Source organism: Anopheles arabiensis, chromosome X (genome assembly GCF_016920715.1).
Source record: "Anopheles arabiensis isolate DONGOLA chromosome X, AaraD3, whole genome shotgun sequence".
Taxonomy (NCBI): Eukaryota; Metazoa; Arthropoda; class Insecta; order Diptera; family Culicidae; genus Anopheles; species Anopheles arabiensis.
In genome coordinates, this window is record NC_053519.1 from 23,226,959 (window position 1) to 23,247,092 (window position 20,134).

General features: G+C 41.1%; 1 protein-coding gene across 4 annotated transcripts in view; it reads left to right on the forward strand.

The window, feature by feature from the left end:
• The window catches only part of LOC120905600 (uncharacterized transmembrane protein DDB_G0289901), a 301,222-nt gene that overhangs the window by 184,911 nt on the left and 96,177 nt on the right, over positions 1-20,134 (forward strand). For all 4 annotated transcript variants that reach the window (XM_040316547.1, XM_040316550.1, XM_040316549.1 and 1 more), the window contains exon 6: positions 3,020-3,217. In XM_040316547.1, coding sequence (XP_040172481.1) covers positions 3,020-3,217 — 198 coding nt within the window. The remainder of the gene's footprint in view (positions 1-3,019; positions 3,218-20,134) is intronic.

The following is a 20,134-nucleotide window of genomic DNA, read 5'->3' on the forward strand; positions in this document are numbered from 1 at the left end:
CCGCGTATTTCCAACCGTCTCCCCATGCTTCTACATGCCCCTCGCCTGAAAGTTGCACACTTTTTCATTCTCATTGCTAGTAGGGGACTTTGGATCCGATCTTGGGCCGGGCCCCCACCGCGTGTTTCTACCTACCCCTCGCCTGAAAATTTCGATCTCTTTGTCTGTCGGGTATGGACCTGAGATGGGGCCCTATCTCAGTACCCATACTGGTACCCAAAGGCAGACAATTTTGGACTTATTTTTTGAGAGAGAGCGAAAAAGCTGATGCTTCTCCCTCTTCTCACACTTCTCTCTAGAATTTAATTTGTATGAGTTCTAGGAGAAGGGGAAAGGGGAGGAGATGTAGCAAATGAATTATATTGATGAGAAGAGGGGAGGGACACATTCATTCACCACCAGTCACCGCCAATATCGAAAATTTGATATTGGCCGGTGGTGTTTGGGTTATCGGCGTTCCGTGTGGACCACGGATGCTAAATGGAAATGTTCTGTATATTTCCGTACAGTATCTCATTGCGGTGGAACCAAATGTTATTGCGCGGTAGAGTAAGGAATCGCGCATCGGATCGATGGAAGAAGGGAGTACGAACGAGGGGGGAGAAGAAGAAGCACAGAGAAAAACGCTGCACATTCACTCATACATTCTTACAGCAGCAGGCAATTCGCGAGAACATGAAATCGAGAGAGTATATTTGAACGCTCGCGAATGAGTGCAAGCAGGTGCGGTATAGGAGATAGAGCAAGACAGCCCAGTTTTTGTTCAAGCTAGGTCCAAAATGGTTCCTTGGGAAAATGTTTTCTTGGGCACGCTTACGTTCTTGTTCTACGCCCTCCCTCCCCTCTCATTCACCCAACAGATCTATTTTTAGATCATCACTTCCCTCGACGGCAGTCGATGTGACGATGTGTGTCGTCGCGTATGTGTTGTCGATTTGCTCAGAAAAACTTTTTCTTCTCACCAAATCTCTGACTTAGAGCGTCGGCGTTCCGATTGAACCATCGCGACTTTGATCAGTGCGCGCGGTTAAACGACCTTTTGTATTTTGTAGAATTTGAGAAGAGGGAGGAGCATCAGCTTTTTGCTCTCTCTGAAAAAATAAGTCCAAAATTGTCTGCCTTTGGGTACCAGTATGGGTACTGAGATAGGGCCCCATCTCAGGTCCATAGTTGTACCCATTCATCGCGTTTTGGTCGTTTGGGTGAGTGAAGTCGTCCTAAAGTTGTACACTCTCGAGATCTCATTTTTTTTCTCTTTCCTGGAACCCACATGTTCTACATTTTTCTGATTTTAAGCAACCAAAGTATAACCCGAAGTAGAAGGCTAGTTCTTATTTTATTTTCCATACTACTGCGGAGCGTTTTGAATCGCTTGGGAAAGTGACTATTTGATCTTTTAAATTTGCTAGAACTTCTTCGTCTTTTGTATTTTTAAGGTCAGAATAAAAAATTACGCATTAGATGGTATTAAGAATAGTGTGGGGTGTGATGGTAATAAGTGTTCCATTATTGAGTTTAGTTAGTGTTTGTAACTTTTTGTAGTGGGACAATGATCGGGTTTTCAAAAGGTACTTGGTATTATTGTTAATCAGGTTACCTTATACCGGTCGTCCAACATGCGGTTGTAGACTTTTGATAACGATGAACGGACCTGGTAGCGGCTTTCCTTCTTCGGTAGTCAGAACCACATACACATACTACAATTAGCTCTCCTTCCTCGCCGTTAAACCATTCCGGTTATGTCATATCCCGGGAACTCGTGCCGGGAAGGGGATGAGCCCTCGCGGCAGAAGGAGGGTCCGACATATCGTCGGCCCTCTCAGCACTTGCACTTGGAAAACGTCACTGTCACAATTTTTCCTCAATGTCCACTTAACCACAATACCACTTCACTTCTGAACACAAATGTCTTATGCGAGTCCACCAGACTAATCCAGACACCAGTCTTTAAACACTCATTTCTTAGAAACTTCCACTATCTGCACTCACAAAACAGGCTACAACCTTGGGCCACAGCACTTTACGTAACGCTTTGAGAAAATCGAACAACGTAAAGTGCGTTATGATTGTTCTTAAAAATGTTAAATTTTTACTTTAACGTCTCGTTGTGAAAACAACGAACGACATACATGGATGTCTAAGTTTTTTTTTCCCCACACGCACTAGCATAACGCACAGCACATAAATCCTGAACAACCAAACACGAACAACACTTTCCAGCACTGCACTGCATGGACACAGGAAATTCTGCACTGCACTGATCACAGGGGTATATATTTTGGGTCGGTCGAGGAGCGCCAGGTAGAACACGTCCACACTCTTCGTCTGCTACGAGAAGATGAAGTAGACATACAAATCTCAGCATAGCTTGGGATTGTCTCCTTCCCCGACGATAAGCGTAATACAGTTTTAAACTTTGAATTATAAGCAGCAACAGAAGTGACAGGGAGCAACTAACGGGATTTGAGTTTTACCTCGTCTGGCGAGAACCGCAAAAAGCATGCGAACACTTTCAGCCTCTCTAGCGGAGGCGGTATTTCATTTCATCCAAGTCCAGGCTTAGGCTCCCTCTAGAGAGGATCCAATGGAGTAACAATGAAAAGAAAAGAGCTGAACTCTACACCAGGCTAAGTAGGCAGTCACAATAGTTTTCAAACATCCGAGTGCTTATCTGACGCCTAATCGATAATGATACAGACGAAATTATACGGAAAACTGACAAGCTACAGTATAAGTAAAGCGAAGCTCACGAATTTATGTTGACTGAAGCGAGGATTACTAAAAATGGGGCAGCACTGGATAGGAAATCCCCACCAGTAGGTGTGCAGAGCATCGGTTACACGAATTAAATGTTGTATCAAGAAAGATTATGAAGATGGTAATAGATGGTGGTCAGTTTGATCTTTAAACAAATGCAATAATAATGCTGAGTTTTAATTTATTGATCCTATCAAATCTTAACATCGTTTATTTATAAAGTACTGTCTTTTTTATAAATATGTTATATTTTATTTCATAGATATGACCCAATTCGGTCTAAGCTCCACTAACTCTCACTGGAGCTACAGCTCAACTGGTCCATACTCACCGTATCTCACTTCGTGCACAACTCCAACTGCTTCCCAGTTTAACAATCCGTCGCTTGGGTTTACGTGTAGCTCGGGTGAACAGGCTGGTGGACAGGATTTTTCCGCTTCAGCGCGTGACTGCGTTACAAGTAAGTACCTTATAGTAATAAGTGTTGTATGTGCGCTACTCGTATTTCGGTTAAAATGTCTGAGCTCTTCTACAGCAATGTTCAGTTAATTTGGCTACGTGATCCAACATGAGCCTATAGAGGCTATTTACAACATTTTTTTTTATTCTGTGAAAGCAACCTATTTTTTTGTTTGTTGATTGAACATTCGGTTGTTGAACATTTCTGAACCAAAGCGGCATTACTTTATACGCACAAGTAAAGATTTTGAAAATGATGTTTGTCTCAATTGCTTTTCAATTTCAAATTTACATTCAACATTCATAATCTATGCTTAGATTTGAAAAGGTTCATCAAAGAAGCAAGAAGCGCATCTAGCAAACATGCAAAAAATGTTAAAATATATGTATATATAACACCTACAAAATGTATTTAATTTTACCTCGGTTTATTCAGAAAAAAATTACCCCGGTAAAAATAGTAATATGAATAAAAAGTAATGGGAACAATACACACATATGTAGAAAACCACGAACGAAGAAAAATTCCAAAAATTTTCAGACAAGTGTGAAAACCAAATGAAATAGTGTATGTCATCTCCAAAAATGTTATACATACAGCATTGTCTTTGCGGGTTTTACAGCTGTTTTTTTTTTCTTAGGATTTTAAGTGATTTCTATACTTAAATTTTGTCTCTGGATTCAATGAGTTTTTATAAAACTATTTTACGAGGTTTCCCTTGATTTATTGGTTGATTCCCATTTTATTGTCTCTTTAGAAAATTTGTTGGGTGCTTCCCACAATTTTTTGGCTCACTTGCATTGATATCCAATCGGACGATACCAAAAAATTATAGGAACCGATCAATAAAATGTGAAAAACTCTGTGAATTCATTCTACATTTGTTGGCCACCAACAATTTTAAATTAAACGATTGAAACAAATTTTAGTAGCAGAACATGAATCATAACTTACAGGCCATTTCTATTTTTGCAATCGAGATGTCGCAAATTTGAGTTGAATATACGGTCAATCGCTGTCAGGCACGTGGCAGAGCTCATCCGATGCGATTTTATCGGACGAGATTTATATGGGATTTGACAGATAACGTCGCACGTGCGATTTCGTCATACGATAATAATTTTTTTTTAATTATTTATTATTATTATTGTTGCCTCGAGCAACAGAATTTTCTCAACTTGAAAGTCCGCGAATATTAAACGCAAAAAAGTTCTTTTAACACTTTATTTACACGAAGGGTTAAAAAAATACTCTCTCTTCCGGGACTTTAATACGCGAGAAAAGGGCGTTTCTTCAGCCGTCGTTCCTTTAAATACCCTTACGCTGGTTCTCGCTCGGCGCTACGGTCGATGCCCTTTCCCTTCGGTGTTCTTCGGTTAATCTTCGTGTTAACTGTCGCAAATATGGCTGAGTCACGGCGAAATATTTCGCCCTACGATCATGGCATCGATGCCATCCTCTCTACGAAGACAGCGCCCTCTATGTTCATCTGCTCAAACTAGCATCACGATGAACGGACCGTTGATGATTGTCAACAGTTATTATTTATTTATTATTTATTTATTTACGTTATCGGGCAATAAGCCTAAATAACATATACAAATTCTTAATTAGTAAACAACTTAAACATAAATAACACTAGCCCTTTACAACTGACGAAGGTGAGAAACAGGGAAATGAAAATCTGCAGATGATTCAAGTCTATTGTAGCTGACACACATTTTAATTAAAGGATCGTTAGCGCCAAATGAAGAAGATCGAAATGGGATCCTGATTAAAGACCTGCTTCTAAGATCCCTAGTAGGTGCAGAAAAGCTGATCAGATTTAAAATTTCAGGTGCATCAATAAGCCCATTATATAATTTATGCATGAAAATGCATTGAGCATTCTTTTTCCTGTGTTCTAAAGATTCGAGACCAAATAACTGACACCTGAAATGGTTAAACCATTCGTATCATTCAAATTTTTGCAATAGGAGCCGACATAGCGTTTGACAGAAGCGTCCGATAAAATCGAATCGGATCAGCGTTGCCACTGCCCTCAGCAGTCGTCCGTGTTTTTTCCCTCCATAGCGCTATCTCTTTCTCGCGTGTGGTCAATGCTCGCGAGTTGTTAAGGTGCTTAAAAACCGTTAACAAACATTGCAGCGATGAATTTAAGGCGGATGAAGATAGGCGGAAAGACGTGTTGACGCCCTTGTAAATGGTAGCTGATGACCTGGAGGAGGGTGTACTGGCACACAGCTGTTGGGAGATTGAACAGTATACTTAAGTTGCCGGCGGAAGGGGGTGCCATGGGACCTTTACGATCATCTTTCCGGGGGCCCTTGTCGCTAATACTCAGTACACTTGTAGACAAACGGCATACTACAGACTAGAGATCTTCAGGGACCTAGTCTAGACCCTAAATCAGCTGAGCCCCAGGTGACCGCCAAGTTCGCCTACCGTTCGATCCGCCGCTGGTTCGATGGTCGTGGGTTCTAACCGCGTATGAACCGTCCGCCGTAGCAAGAGCTGACTATCCGGCGACGTGGTATTCAAGTCTTGAAAAGGCCAACATGATCGCGTAGGCTGTAATGACATGAATAATTATAAGAATTCTTTTGTATGGATTCAATTCAAAATGTTGTTTCCACTTGCGTCCGCTAGCTGAATTGGAAAAAAATATGCTACATATCACACGCACGTTTGCTTCGATCGTGTGTCTTCAGCAGTCTTCAGCAGTCTTCAGTCCACCAGCAGAGCCGCTCGCAAAAATGGTGGTGCCAATCCAATGCTTGGGTTGTCTTGCAGGAAGTGATATATATATATATATATAAATATATATATATATATATATATATATATATATATATATATATATATATATATATATATATATATATATATATATATATATATATATATATATATATATATTTATATATATAGACTGAAGACTGCTGAAGACTGCTGAAGACACACGATCGAAGCAAACGTGCGTGTGATATGTAGCATATTTTATGTATATATATATATATATATATATATATATATATATATATATATATATATATATATATGTATATATATATATATATATATATACAATACTGTTGGATTTAGTGAAATATCATAATACCTTAGTGCAGTTACGAGGGGAATGTGTGAACGGGTCGTGGAACTTCGGAGCCGCAATATTAAAGTTTGTTAAAGTTAAACTCAGCAAAATCGGACTGTGATCAAAGTGTTGAAGTTGAGCAAAACGGAACGTTCGAAGAACTGCTTGCATCAGTTAGGAAAGTGCTTTTAGATCAAAGCTTCGAACTCGAAATGGCCTTTGACAACACAATATACAAAATGGTGCATGAATTTCTGACAAATATGGCCATTCAGTGCATACCAGAATATCAGTGGCGCGTGGGCGGGCGGACTGGGCGGCCCCCAGGGGCCCCGGCGATCTAGGGGGCCCCGTCATTGTGGATGTTCGACTTCGTATACTCAAAACACTCTTGAAATCTTCATTAAGAAGCAGAAGCGATAAAAATCAGCCTTCTAAATTCATACACCTTGGGATAAGCCCACCTGTATATTATACTCACTTAGATAGCTGCTCGAAAACTGCTATACAATGCAAACAGCTGACAGGCTGAAATTTCAGCCTACCAACTTGAAACGGAAAGGGCCACAATACCGGCATCAAAGTCGCAAGCGAAGAACGCTGCAACACGCGCGCACAGCTCAAATCAATACCTCATCATCGTTGGCGCAAAGTATTGGACAGAGCGAGAAACCGTCAATTTTTGCTGGTGTGGATGGCCTATGCATGAGACACCCAAACCCAAAACCACGCAGAGCAACTTGCTGCTAAAATGGAATGCACAGAACGCTGCGCTTAACTACCACCGAAAACCCGTTACACAACACAAGCGGGGGGTGTGTTGTACCAAACAAAAATTTAAAGGCCTCGAAACATAATATCAATACACCGGCTCGTAGCCGGTAAAATTAGCAGGAAAAATTGACTAACATCAAGCAAGCAACGGTGCTCCAGTAGGTAGAGGTTTCATTCGAGAAACGATTCCATCGATATCGATGTTTGCGCTTTTCAATTTGGCTTGGATGAAACGTGCCTGTGCTTGGCTGGGGGACCCTATACTTGTTTTGCAGATGTGTGCCGAAAACAGACAGCTGTTTTCAAACGAAAAATGGTATTCACATCTCAAGCCTGAGATCGTGGAGCGTGCCTGCTTTTAACGCAAAACCTTAAATTTTCACGCGGGGCCCTTCTCAACTTTTGTGGTCAACTGACAAATAGGGGAAATCGACATGGGGTGGTATTCATACGTCCAAAAAGGAACTGGGCCATGTTAATATTAAAATGATGTGTTATCTCTATTTACATACAACTTTTTGCGTGAAGACAAGATAAAAAACCGTTACAGCTATACTGAAGCCAAAACTCAAAGCTGGTTTACGGGGCCCCAACGATTATGTGGACTCTTCGATGAAGGGGCCCCGTCGGTAAGGATCCCCGTCGGTAAGGAGGCCCCGTCAATAAGGGGCCCCATCTAAAAAGGACCCCGTCCATTTGGTGTCTTGGTGTGGATGATCGGTGCACGAGCTCACCAAAAAAAAAAAAAAAAAAAAAAAACAAGGAGATACTTGCTGCTAAAATCCAATGCACAGAACACAGAACAGAACGATGCGTTTAACCACAAAGAAAACCCGTTACAACAGCCACAAGCACACATCATCCACAAACAAAAATTTAAAGGCCCCTACACAAAATTTCAATACACCGGATCGTAGCCGCAGAAATTAGCAGGAAAAATTTACACCAAGCTCGCGTCGCTTCAAAAAGCCTAGGAACCCGCTGCGCAAAGCGATCGAAAACTTCTCCAACTCAAACTTCAAACACATTTCACAGCCCATGTCTGTAAAATATTTCGCATTCAAAATTGTTGCAAATTTATAAATGAAATATTTCGAAATTATCAGCGCTGAAATTTTTGGCTAGAAATATTTCTTCCATCGGAATCCAAGCGTTTTCCCTAACATTTCGGCTCGCTTTTTCGATCGCTTTTGGCAGAAAGCGATCGAAAATCCGAGCTACAAAACTGCTCGATTTTGTCGTGTGGGAAGGTCGTTTGGTCAACGGTGCTTCAGTGGGTTGAGGTTTCATACGAGAAATGGTTAAATCGATGTCATTGTGTGAATTCTTGGCTGGGATGAACCATCCTGTTCTTGTAATCGGGGCCCCTGCTACCGCTTTGCGATTCAATATGGTTTTTATCGACTATTTCAATTTTTCGAATACAACAATACCAAAAACCGTTACAGCTGCAGCTACATACAGCCATACACAGCCATAATACGAAGAACAATCTCCATTACCTCGGCCATTTGATAATCCCGTCGATTGAGGGACCCCTTCCATTTGATGTTGTCAACCCAATATACCCCCATTTTCCCTCCGGATTGTTTCCCTCCAATTATTGGAATGTTCCCTCCCATTATTACTACCAGACCTATCAGAAGCATATTTAATTGATTCATCAGAAGCAGAAAACATTTGCCTTTTTAACATGTGCAATATTTTTACCTTAGTTGGAAGCGCAGAACGCTACGACACATGCCCACAGCTTAAAACAATATCATTTCATCATCGTTGTCCCAAGGCGTTCGATCAAATGCATTGAATGCTACGCACGAGTTGGAAAAAGCGAAAATCCGTCACAAGAGATGCCTCACGCAAACTACGTGCACATACGACATTAAAAGGCTCCGAAACCGATCTCAACACAACGGTTCGTAGCCGTAGAAATTAGCAAGAAAAATTGGCTGACACCGAGCACGCTCTTTTTATCTGTTGAGGTTTCATTCAAGAATCGATTCCGATTTCGATGTGGGCGCTCTTTAATTTGGCCTGTGTCTGTGTTATCACGCAAAAACTAAGAACTAGTGCCTCGGCTAACTTTTGGGACCCTATTTAAAATTGTGGACTGGACGAAGTGATGGCGGAAGGGCAAGCTGTTTAAGGGCTTGGGTCAGATTTGGAAGGGTTGACGGAAAGGAAATATCGATATGAATGAATGGCAAAGTCCGGCAGTCAGGCCCGTGAGAATATTTGCGCGATTTTAAAAGATAGGAAGATGCTATTCATTAAAAAATAACTAGACATATTTTAGCATGACATTTCATATTGTTGAACTCTTCCAAATTTGATCACCATAGCATGGATTGGCGACCAATGAATATGGTCAAATTTGAGGATAAATTTGAAAATAGAAACAAATATTTCCCAAAAAAATTATTTTTGATTTTACGAGAACAATTGTTAAACACTATTGCATTTTAAGAGTAAAACGATTTTATAGGAGCTTTTTTTTAAAAAATGCGCTAAACATTTGTCTGACCTGGCATAACTTGTCCGTAAAGCCTCATAATAGTGCTGAACGTTTGTCTCGATAATTTTTCAGCTGTTAAGGTTTTTTGCCATCTTGAGAATATCCTGAAAACAATAAGCAAAATCCTGTTTGCTACAGTAAAATAAATTATACATTGGTTAGACCGAATAGAATTGAATTAGTAAGAACATATGAAATGCCAAAAATCGCCTTAAGTGGCCGTAATTCGAAGCAAGACGGTACATCAGCATCCATTGTAAAGGTAAACACCAACGTAAAAGCAAAATATTGTTTACATGTTATTCTCACATTTTTACGAGAAACAACTTAAGAATTTTGCCCGGAATTCGAAGGAAGATTGTTTATGAAGTTGTAAATTTCGGTCAACCGAAACAAAATTATGTTTTGTTACTGTCAAGATTTTAAATCAAATCGTCCGTAATATGAAATACGAACTGTAAAATAGGAAAGAAAATATCGTTAAACACTAAGTTTACGAAACTTGTCAATTTGACGGAATTTTAACTTTGAAGAGGAATACGAAAAATACCTTTAGTTTAATCTCTATTTTTACTTTTCTAAATTCATCCTAACATGCTATGAGTTTGTAGCATAGGGTAAATGTACCAATAGTGGTGCAATTTGTAGTGACACAGATGTGTTTTAATGGATTTACATGTTCAGAAAGGACATTTTCTGAATATTTTAACACATAGCAATTGTAATATGTTTTATCTTCGCAATCACAACCATTTTTACCATGAAATACATCAAATTTACGAAAAAATACATATTTTTGTGACTGCTTCGTTGTACCTATAATGGTGGTATGGTTCCTATAGTCGTCGTATTGTGTTCCTATAGTGGTGGTAAACAAAGATGCATCAAAAACGGTGTATAATATCAATGAAACTTAGTTTGGAAGCTGTTTTCGTATGAATAGCAGGGATTACTGCCATAATATTGGTTTCTTCCGTAATTTGATCGTAAAAAATGTATAAATTTGATCGATGAAACTATTGACTAAAGTACTGCATCACACCTGTCGTCAACCTACACCCGGAAGAGTGTGCTTGATTTGAAGTCAATTTGTTATTCAGCCATATAAGCGAATTTTGGCCTGTTTTTGGTATATTACCTACATAAAACTCGTTTCTGTTGCATATTTTAGTGAAAACAGTACGACATGTCGAAAATATGCTCGAAAAAATCTAAAACGACCTGTTTTTATTCATTTTATAACTATAACCACTATAGGAACATGCCTGTTTTGTGTACCTATAATGGCAGTATGGTAAAAAACACTTAAAATGCATAAATATGATCAAAAGGCAAATAATTTTAGTAAAACAATAATATTTCATAACAGTTATGTTGAAAAACTAGTAATTGCGTGGTTATGTGGTCATTTAGAACGTTAACAGAAATATGAGTTTCGTTATGAAATCCTAAGGATTTTGGAAAAATGTTAACCCATTTCACAAAATAATGAATTTTTCGGTCACTAAGTAAAGGAATGGCCTCATTTAACTTTTAAATCCTTTGTAAAAGGCTAAAGAACATTTGACACTAACGTAAATAACTTAATTACTTTTAATTTGCCGTATGAACCGCATTTTAGTGCAATACCACCACTATTGGTACTACCACCACTATAGGTACATTAACTATAAGTATTATTTTCTTAAGTTTCATAGATTTTCAGATACATGTGTGGTATACTTATCTTTACGGAACCCGTCAAATTGACGAGTGGATCGATTAAATTTAGTTTTAGGAAGATGCTCAGAAGGATACTTGGCCCCGTATGTGTGGAAGGACAATGGAGGAGCCGCTATAATGACGAGCTATACGAGATGTACGGCGACCTCACTGTCGTACAGCGTATAAAGCTCGCCAGGCTCCGGTGGGCTGGCCATGTTATACGCATGGAAAGGGACGACCCAGCCCGTAAAGTCTTTTTAGGCCGTCCACAAGGACAGAGGAGGCGTGGTAGGCCCAAATTGAGGTGGCAAGATGGCGTGGAGGCGTCCGCCTTTAAGGCCGGGATAACGGACTGGATAAACCACAGGTTTTTCAAATTTGGATTTCAAATCAGGTAAACTCATGTTGATATATTAAGAGGCAAAATTTCATGAACAAGCGACAAAAATTTGTGACCATTGGACAAAAATTGGTGCCTTCGAGACAAAAATTGATGCGCACTGACAAAAATTGACGCCTTCGAGACAAAAATTGATGCACACTGTCAAAAATTCACGCCTACGAGACAAAAATTGATGAACACTGTCAAAAATTAACGTCTACGAGACAAAAATACATGACTTACGGCCAAAATTTGACGGCAACGGCTGTATGTGTCGTTTTTGTATTCAGCCATCTTCTCCAAGATCTGCCGCATGGTGAAGATCTGATCAGTGGTTGATTTTCCGTTTCGGAATCCTCTTTGATAGTTTCCTACTATCTCTTCGACGTGCGGGACAAGGCGATCCTGAAGGATCAGGGAGAATATTTTATAGGCGGTATTCAACACCGTAATACCCCTGTAGTTGTTGCAGACCAACCTGTCTCCCTTCTTGTATATGGGGTAGATGATGCCGAGATTCCAATCACAAGGCATCGATTCGCTATCCCACACCTCAGTAACAATTTGATGAATCTCGTTTTCTAGTCGTGCACCTCCATTCTTGACCAGTTCGGCTGCAATTCCGTCGGTTCCGGGTGCCTTGTTATTTTTCAGCCGACGGATAGCCTTTCGTGTTTCTTCTATGCTAGGTGGCAGTAGCATGACATTATCTGCTAGTGGCGCTTCTAGCTGTTCGCTAAACTGGTCATTGAGTAATTCATCAAAGTACTGAGCCCACCGCGAGAGGACCTCTGGCTGGTTACTAACCAGATCTCCATCCTTGTTGCGACAGCAGGTTACCTTAGGTACAACGTTGTTTCGATGACCTGCTATCGCTTGGTAAAACTTTCGTGTCGGTCCGTACGCCTCTCTGGTTTGCTCGAGTTCCCGCGTGTTTTGCTTTTCCAAAGCATGCTTCTTGGAGCGGTGAACTCGTTTCTTTTCGCGTCTGAGCCGTGAATATTCCTCTGCGCATGCCCGCGTTCTATGCCGTTGCTGCATTGCTCGGTATGCAATATTCTTACGTTCTGTCACTTGTCTGCATTCATCGTCGAACCAGCTAGATTTGGAGTTGCCACGACGTGGTGTGAGTATATTTCTTGCACAGTTTATTATTTTTGTTTTTAGAGCGTTCCACCTCTCGCTCGCAGTTTCATATCTGTTTTCTGGTAGTAGAGACTCGTCTAAAGCGGCTTTGAATTCCTGTTGGACAGTAATGTCCCTTAGAGGGTCCGTGTTGAGCCGAGGCTGCGTGTTTTCTCCGCCCCCATTGGCGCGGGGGCGGGCGATTCTACAACGTATCACTACCAACCAAGTAGTGATCGGAATCGATATTGGCTCCTCGATATGTTCTGACATTTAACAGACTCGACTGTCGTCGGCGGCTTATTAACACGTGGTCGATCTGGTTGAGGGTTACTCCATCCGGGTGCGCCCATGTACCCTTGTGGATTTTCTTGCGCGCAAATTTGGTACTTCCAACTACCAGATTGTTCGCTGCGGCGAACTGGACCAATCTACTACCATTATCGTTACTGTGCTCATGCAGACTGTGACAGCCAGTGTATTGGCGGTACATTGGCTCCCTACCGACTTTTGCGTTTAAGTCCCCCAGGATGATTATGAGATCATGCCTGGCCTGGGGCACGCATCTATGGTTCTAGCGAGGGGGCCGTAAAACAGGTCCTTCTCCTCTTCTTCTTTATCTTCGGTAGGGGCGTGAACGTTTATGAGGCTTATATTAAAGAATTTGCCTCGCATGCGCAGGGTGCATAGCCTATCGTTTATAGCCTTGAAATCTATGATTACGGATTTCAGCCGGGGACCTACAGCGAAACCCGTTTCGATCACGATCATCGATCTGGAAGCCCTCAACCCAAAGACTTTCTGAGAGAATGGAATCGATACAGCGTCGCTTATCCCGATACGCAACACGCTTATTACCTTGGCCACCTGGCAGTCAGTTACCACCTTATGAAACGCGACTTCTGCTCCTCGGACTGCAACCGCTCCACATCCGACGCCGTACCGCACAACAACTATTTGTGGCTGGTTTACTGCAAAGTAACATCGACTGTCCTTCCCTACTCCAGCAGTTAAACTTTTACGCGCCTGCTGTTCAGCTTCGCTCTCGTCCGTTACTTGCCCTGAACCGTAGTCGAACTGGATATGGATCTAGAGACCCCCTCAACTCCATGATTAGGGTGTTTAACGAAGTTCGTCATTTGTTTGATTTTGGAACCTCAGTGCAATCCTTTAAAAACAGCCTTAGAAGCGAATTATTAAGATGATCTTACTACTTATTTTAAACTAATATTAGACTTAAGAACATTCACACGGATCCATTGTTATCCATTGAACGAGTAATAAACAATTAAACAATTAAACAACCACGTGGTGGCGGTCGTGGCAGCTGTAGTAAATGTCGTAGCATTGCTTACCACGCCTGTTGTGCACACCGTTCCCTAGCCACCGAATCTCTTGTAGAGCTACGAGGTCCATGCTCAGTGTGGCTAGGGCGTCATCAAGTTGTTTCAAGGCTCCGGCTTTGCTAAGAGTGCGTACGTTCCATGAGCCCATTTTAATCGTTGTCCGGGGGCATTGCGTTGGGTCGGTATCGTTAAGTCCGTTTCGTATCCTTCTGATGCTTTCTGTAGTCAATTGTTACGTGAGACTGGGTGACTGGCCCTGCGCCCACGTGGCCGTTTTATTTAGCGTCGGGTTGCCCCCCCGACGTTCAGGCACACAGTTTCCCGGGATACCCACCCCCTCCTGGTTCGCCATATGCCACTATCCGCCCAAGGGGTTGGATCTAGCCCGTGTACCCAAGCTAGGATATATAGAAGCACATGTTACCACTCTGCACGACGAGGACGTGTCGGAATAGGAGTTGGATGGGAGAGCCTATGTTATCCCTCTGAGGGCTTCGGATCCCATCCCATTACAGAGCAAGCCCATATTATCCCTACCCCAAACTTATCCCTACCTTGGTCTAATCGCACCCTTCGATCCCTACGTAAAGAAAGAGCTCGTGCACTTAGTAAACTAGATGTAACTGATTCAGCTTACCACCGGCGAATTTTTAAGCATGTAGCAACTGCCTACCGCATTTATAATCGGGCAATATGCCGGCTTTACATGGACAGACTGAAACTTCAGTTCTGATCCGACCCTAAATCGTTTTGAAGGTTCGTTAACAACAGCCGTAAATCCTCGACGGCTTCTTTCCATCATGTCCCTAGGCTCTGCAACTGCTACAGCTACTGATAGAAGTTGTTCTCTTTTTGCTGACCATTGTTCAAGCAGTTTTTTGAAACCCCTTCAGCTGATTTTAGCAATCCACCAATATCTAATTTACCCAGTTTTTTTATAAGTCATTAGGCGAAAATTCTGTACAAAAGGCTTTATTTATTTATTTATGTATTATCGAGCCTCCATGGCCTACATACACAATTACAACTAATGTCTGATAAACTGTGTGTTCCTAAAATTAGACGTAATGCAATCTCTTATGACACTAGAACATTTCGGTACACTAAAGGACAGGTCTACAAAATTTGAAAATAAATTATAATTATTGGACATCAATAACAACGGATCTCTTGCACAGAAAAGACGATAACAAAAATCAGTTATTAAAAATTGTCGAGTTCTTAAAGGTCTAGTAGGGACATCAAAATTTACATTACTTAGCAATAGAGGTGCAGCGATTCCACCAGTTAATAGTTTAAACATAAACATTCCTTGGGCAACCATTCTTCTCTTTTCAAGAATTTCAAGCCCTAACAACTGACACCTCTAAGCTAGTATAAGCTGGTAGCACGTCGTTATGTCTCCACGGAAGCCGCTTAAGGCAGCGGGGCCATGGGGTTTCTCATCGCTCATTTTCTCAAGTACTCATGAGTGTTTTTGAGAAACCTACGTTCTCAACGTTTGTCGAATCGGCACAAAATCGGTTTGAGAATCTTTGAGAATCTTTGAGAAAGTTGACGATGCAGCGATCGGTTAACTGAAATATGAGCAATTGTGCTATTTGTTTTTCGGTAATCACATTGGAAAATGTATTCAATGTATATAATTGAAAACAAAATAAAAAATATGCGATCAAAAACATATTTTCTATTTAAAGCTCCAAATAAAGCTTGAGTTACAAAAATCAGTTTCTCAGAGTGAGAGAAACTGACGACGGCCACGGGCTCATGTCTGAGAACAAGATTTGAGTGTTTGAGAAACTTAAATGAGTGTTTGAGAATGTTTTCTCAGCTTGAGAAAGCCCATGGCCCCGCGGCCTAATAGGTACCCAGGTAAATTTTTACTGGATCCTCTCAAGCCTCTCAATTCTCGTAACTTGCTCCGGAATCCAAGCAACTGAAGCGTACTCAATCAACGGATGAACAAGGCAACAGTAAAGTGATTTTAAGCAGAGAGGGTCATTAACAGTCGTTAAATGAACTCTTTTTAACAGTCGTTTAAAGTTCATTTTGGTTTAACCGAGTTCATTTCTTGTTCATTCCTGTTAAAATAAACGACCGTCAAAACAGTTAACGACTGCTCGATATCGCATATAGGCAAACACGGGGAAAAAAATCGAGCAGTAGAATTAAACGACTGTTAATTTGCATCGCATACGCTCTTGACAGTCGTTTGTTTAACGACGGCATAGGATCAGTCGTTAAAATTCCCGCTGCGCAAAGCGATCGAAAACTTCTCAAACACAAACTACAAACATATTTCACAGCTCATGGCTGTGAAATATTTCGCATTGAAAATTGTTGAAAATTTATAAATGAAATCGCAGCGGCTTGCTGGTATCGGTGTCTCGCTCGCACTAGTGCAGCGAGTGTTCCTGTGTGCGCTCCCTTTCTTGCTACCTCACGAAATCGTCAGTTCTGCTCAAGCGTTCGCCGTGAAAGTCCGCGCGCGTGTTAACCTAAGTCCCGGGCGATCGAAGTTTCCCTAAATGTTGAAGTGTTGTGCACATTGAAATGAAGCTGCGCTTATTCTTCATCATTTGTCCTAAGTGTGTGATTTGCACTGCTTCATTTCAATATTTTTATGCTGTATTGAACATCAACAACGGTATCCATGCAGTTAGGCGACTATTTGAAATACGACGATTTTTTAATATAAAAATGTGTGTGGTTTGTAGCAAGATTGTGTAAAGCTATATGTGAAAATGTGATTTTTATTGCAATAAAAATGATAAAATATAAACCAACTTTGATGTGTACAAGGTTTTGTATTGATTTGGGTGCACCAAGTCCGAATGAAGGAAAGCGCACAGCGCGCTACGAAAGAAACGAGCGGGAGGGGATGTCAGTCCAGCGCAGCGCAATCGCTGGAATCAAGTGGGAGGGTGTACCAGTTCAGCGCAGCGTAAGCCGAAAGAAACGGGAAGGAAGGGGTATGATGAAACAGCGCGAGCGAGCGTTCTTTACAGCGAGAGCGCCTGATATATTTTAAAAGCAAGCAAGAGAGCGCATTCTCTCCGTGGTAGCGCTCCATCCGCCATTTTTAATTTCGAGCCCAAAACAACGGACTTCGGATCCGATCTTGGGCTAGACCCCCACCGCGTGTTTGTACCTACCCCTCACTTGAAAATTTCGTTCTCTTTCTATTCTAGACAATTTCTGGCTCTCTCTTAAAAGCTTGCAGCATTGTTTTTGTTCTTCTTTTGTCAAAGCTATTTCGTATGTCCGTAGCTCCATCATGTTTTCCAGCTTTATGGAAAAAAGCTTGGCTTGCTCCTATCCACAATAAAAGTGACACCTCCATTATCACTAATTATCGTGGAATATCCTTGCTGTGTGCACCTTCAAAGATCTTTGAGACAGTTATACATAGCATTCTCCTCGAGTCAGACTCGACCTTTCATCATTCGACAACAGCACAGTATTCAACCCAACAGATCGACCACCACGAATCTCAAGTGTCTCCTCCATTTTATACGATCAAAATTGGAATCAGTGCCAACTTGATTTATTTATTTATTGAAGACTAGCTGATTTTCCCGGTTTGACACGGGATAAAATTGATGTCTCGTTTTTATTAAAAATAGAAAAATTTGCAATCCGAGGATTACTATAATTTTATCCCAAAGCTTCGATTCTTCTTATGTGTCGTAATAACAGTAGGTAATTAAGATCTGCTATGACAATAATCCGTTTGGGTACCCCTGGAGTTGGAGTCGACGGAGCCGGTTGGAGCCGTTGGGGCCATCGGTGCCGTCGAAGCCGACGGAGCCCGTTGGAGCCGTCGGAGTCGTTGTAATAGTCGGAAGTATTCTGAAGCACTTGAATTTCCCGATATCAGCAATAATTTCATTTTAATAAACAGCTCACGAGTAAAACAAGAGTCTTCTTCATTTATTGTTCTGAAGTTTTTTTTATTTTTATTTTATTTTTTTCCAACCATAAAGTAAAACATAATTGTTTACTCCGTATATATATATATATATATATATATATATATATATATATATATATATATATATATATATATATATATATATATATATATATATATATATATATATATATATCTATATCTATATATATATATGAAAATATATCTATCTATATATATATATGAAAAAAAACTCCAACCGGCTCCGTCGGCTCCAACGACTACGACGGCTCCGACCGGCTCCGGACGGCTCCAACATCTCCGTCAGCTCCATCGGCTCCGGACTAGTGTTGGCCGTTCCGGTCCGAACCTAGTAAAAAGTTCCGTTCTTTATGAAGGCCGTTCCGTTCCGATCCTTTATACAAAATCGTTCCGTTCCGTTCATTCCGTTCCGTTCAATTCGTTCTTTCCGTTCGCTCCGATCCGTTCCGGTCTTTGCCGCTTCAATATTGTTAGCAAGGTGCTATCGTTCGTGCGTTCCGTTCTTTGAAAAAACCGGCTTTGTCTGGCTGTTGCTTGCTGCATGCAAGATAACTGTTCACTCTTTCTCGCACACGGTATGTGTTGCTTGTGCACTCTCCCATGCTCACAGGAATATTCATCGCACTTCGTCGCAGTATCGTTTATAAAAATCGTGATAAGCGAAACCAAAAATGGTGTTGCATTTGGTTTTATGGTGCAATTTGTAACATCTATTATACTTTTTGTGATAATTTAGATTGTTTTAACTAGACAAATAACTATTATAAAATTTAAATCTGTACTCATATGGCAGAACGGGTTGGAAAAGAAGTATTATAATATGCGAGTATGAACAACGAAAAATAAAATATATTTATTTCTTATGCCACGATATCCACTTGATCTTGGCACTCGGCATGATTCCAATATTTGGTCATTCGATTCGAAGCATTCTGTTCCATTCGACAACCGTTTGAGTGCCGTGATCTTGTAAACGATTTGTGTGGAAAACTATTTGTTTTAAATAGTAAGTGAAATTGAAATAATTAGTCAATCTCGTGATACAATCGTCAACTCGTAGCACTCAATAACATCGGCATGGGTAAAAGCCTCGAATGGATCGTGCCCCCATTTGCTGGGATGATTATCCTGCTATGGGCATTTGATAAGTTACTGATAGCCAAGCCTATTAGTGGTACAGGAAGGCTTTGACCGAAAATGGTCGTCGTATCTAAAAATTTAAAAAAATGCTAGATAATAAATGCATGCTTTATATTAGCACAGCTGGTACAGCTTACTGGGCATAGGTTGAACCCATCTTGATTTGGTGTCAGATATGATTTCAGATTGAAGAAACGCCTTTTCATATCTTGGAATGAGTAACAACTCGAGTTCGAGCGTCACAAAAAAACGCTTAATCATCTAGGCGAAAAAACAGAGGCATGGAGCTGCTTGTTAGAACACTTAATGTGCACAAAATTGCCTACCTCCACATTAAGAGATTGGGAGGAAAATGCCTCAACTAGCCAAAATCCTAGTTACGATGGATTAATCGCATTTTTACAGCGCCGTATGCGAGTGTTGGAAACCCTACAGGTAAACATTACCGAAGCTCCCCCTACCGTGAACCAAACGCACTACGCACATAAACATGCTCCGCCTATGCGCTTAGCAAGCTTTCCGTCAACATCACACGACACACGCACATGCCCTTTATGCCACTCCGATCACAATTTAACGAAATGCCCCCGTTTCATGCAAATGTCACCGGAGGAACGGTACCGAAACACAATGACACTGAAATTGTGCTTGAATTGCTTGCGCGACAATCACCGTGTGCGTGATTGCTCATCGCAATACAAGTGCAGACACTGCAATTCAACACACCACTCGCTTTTACACTCTTCACAAAATTACGGCACATTTTCCACTGCGAATACGTCAGCTGCGCAAAATGCTTCCGTACGCAACACACACAACACAGACGATCACACAGCAAACACACAACGCACTTATCCAGCAGCATTGAGGCAAACT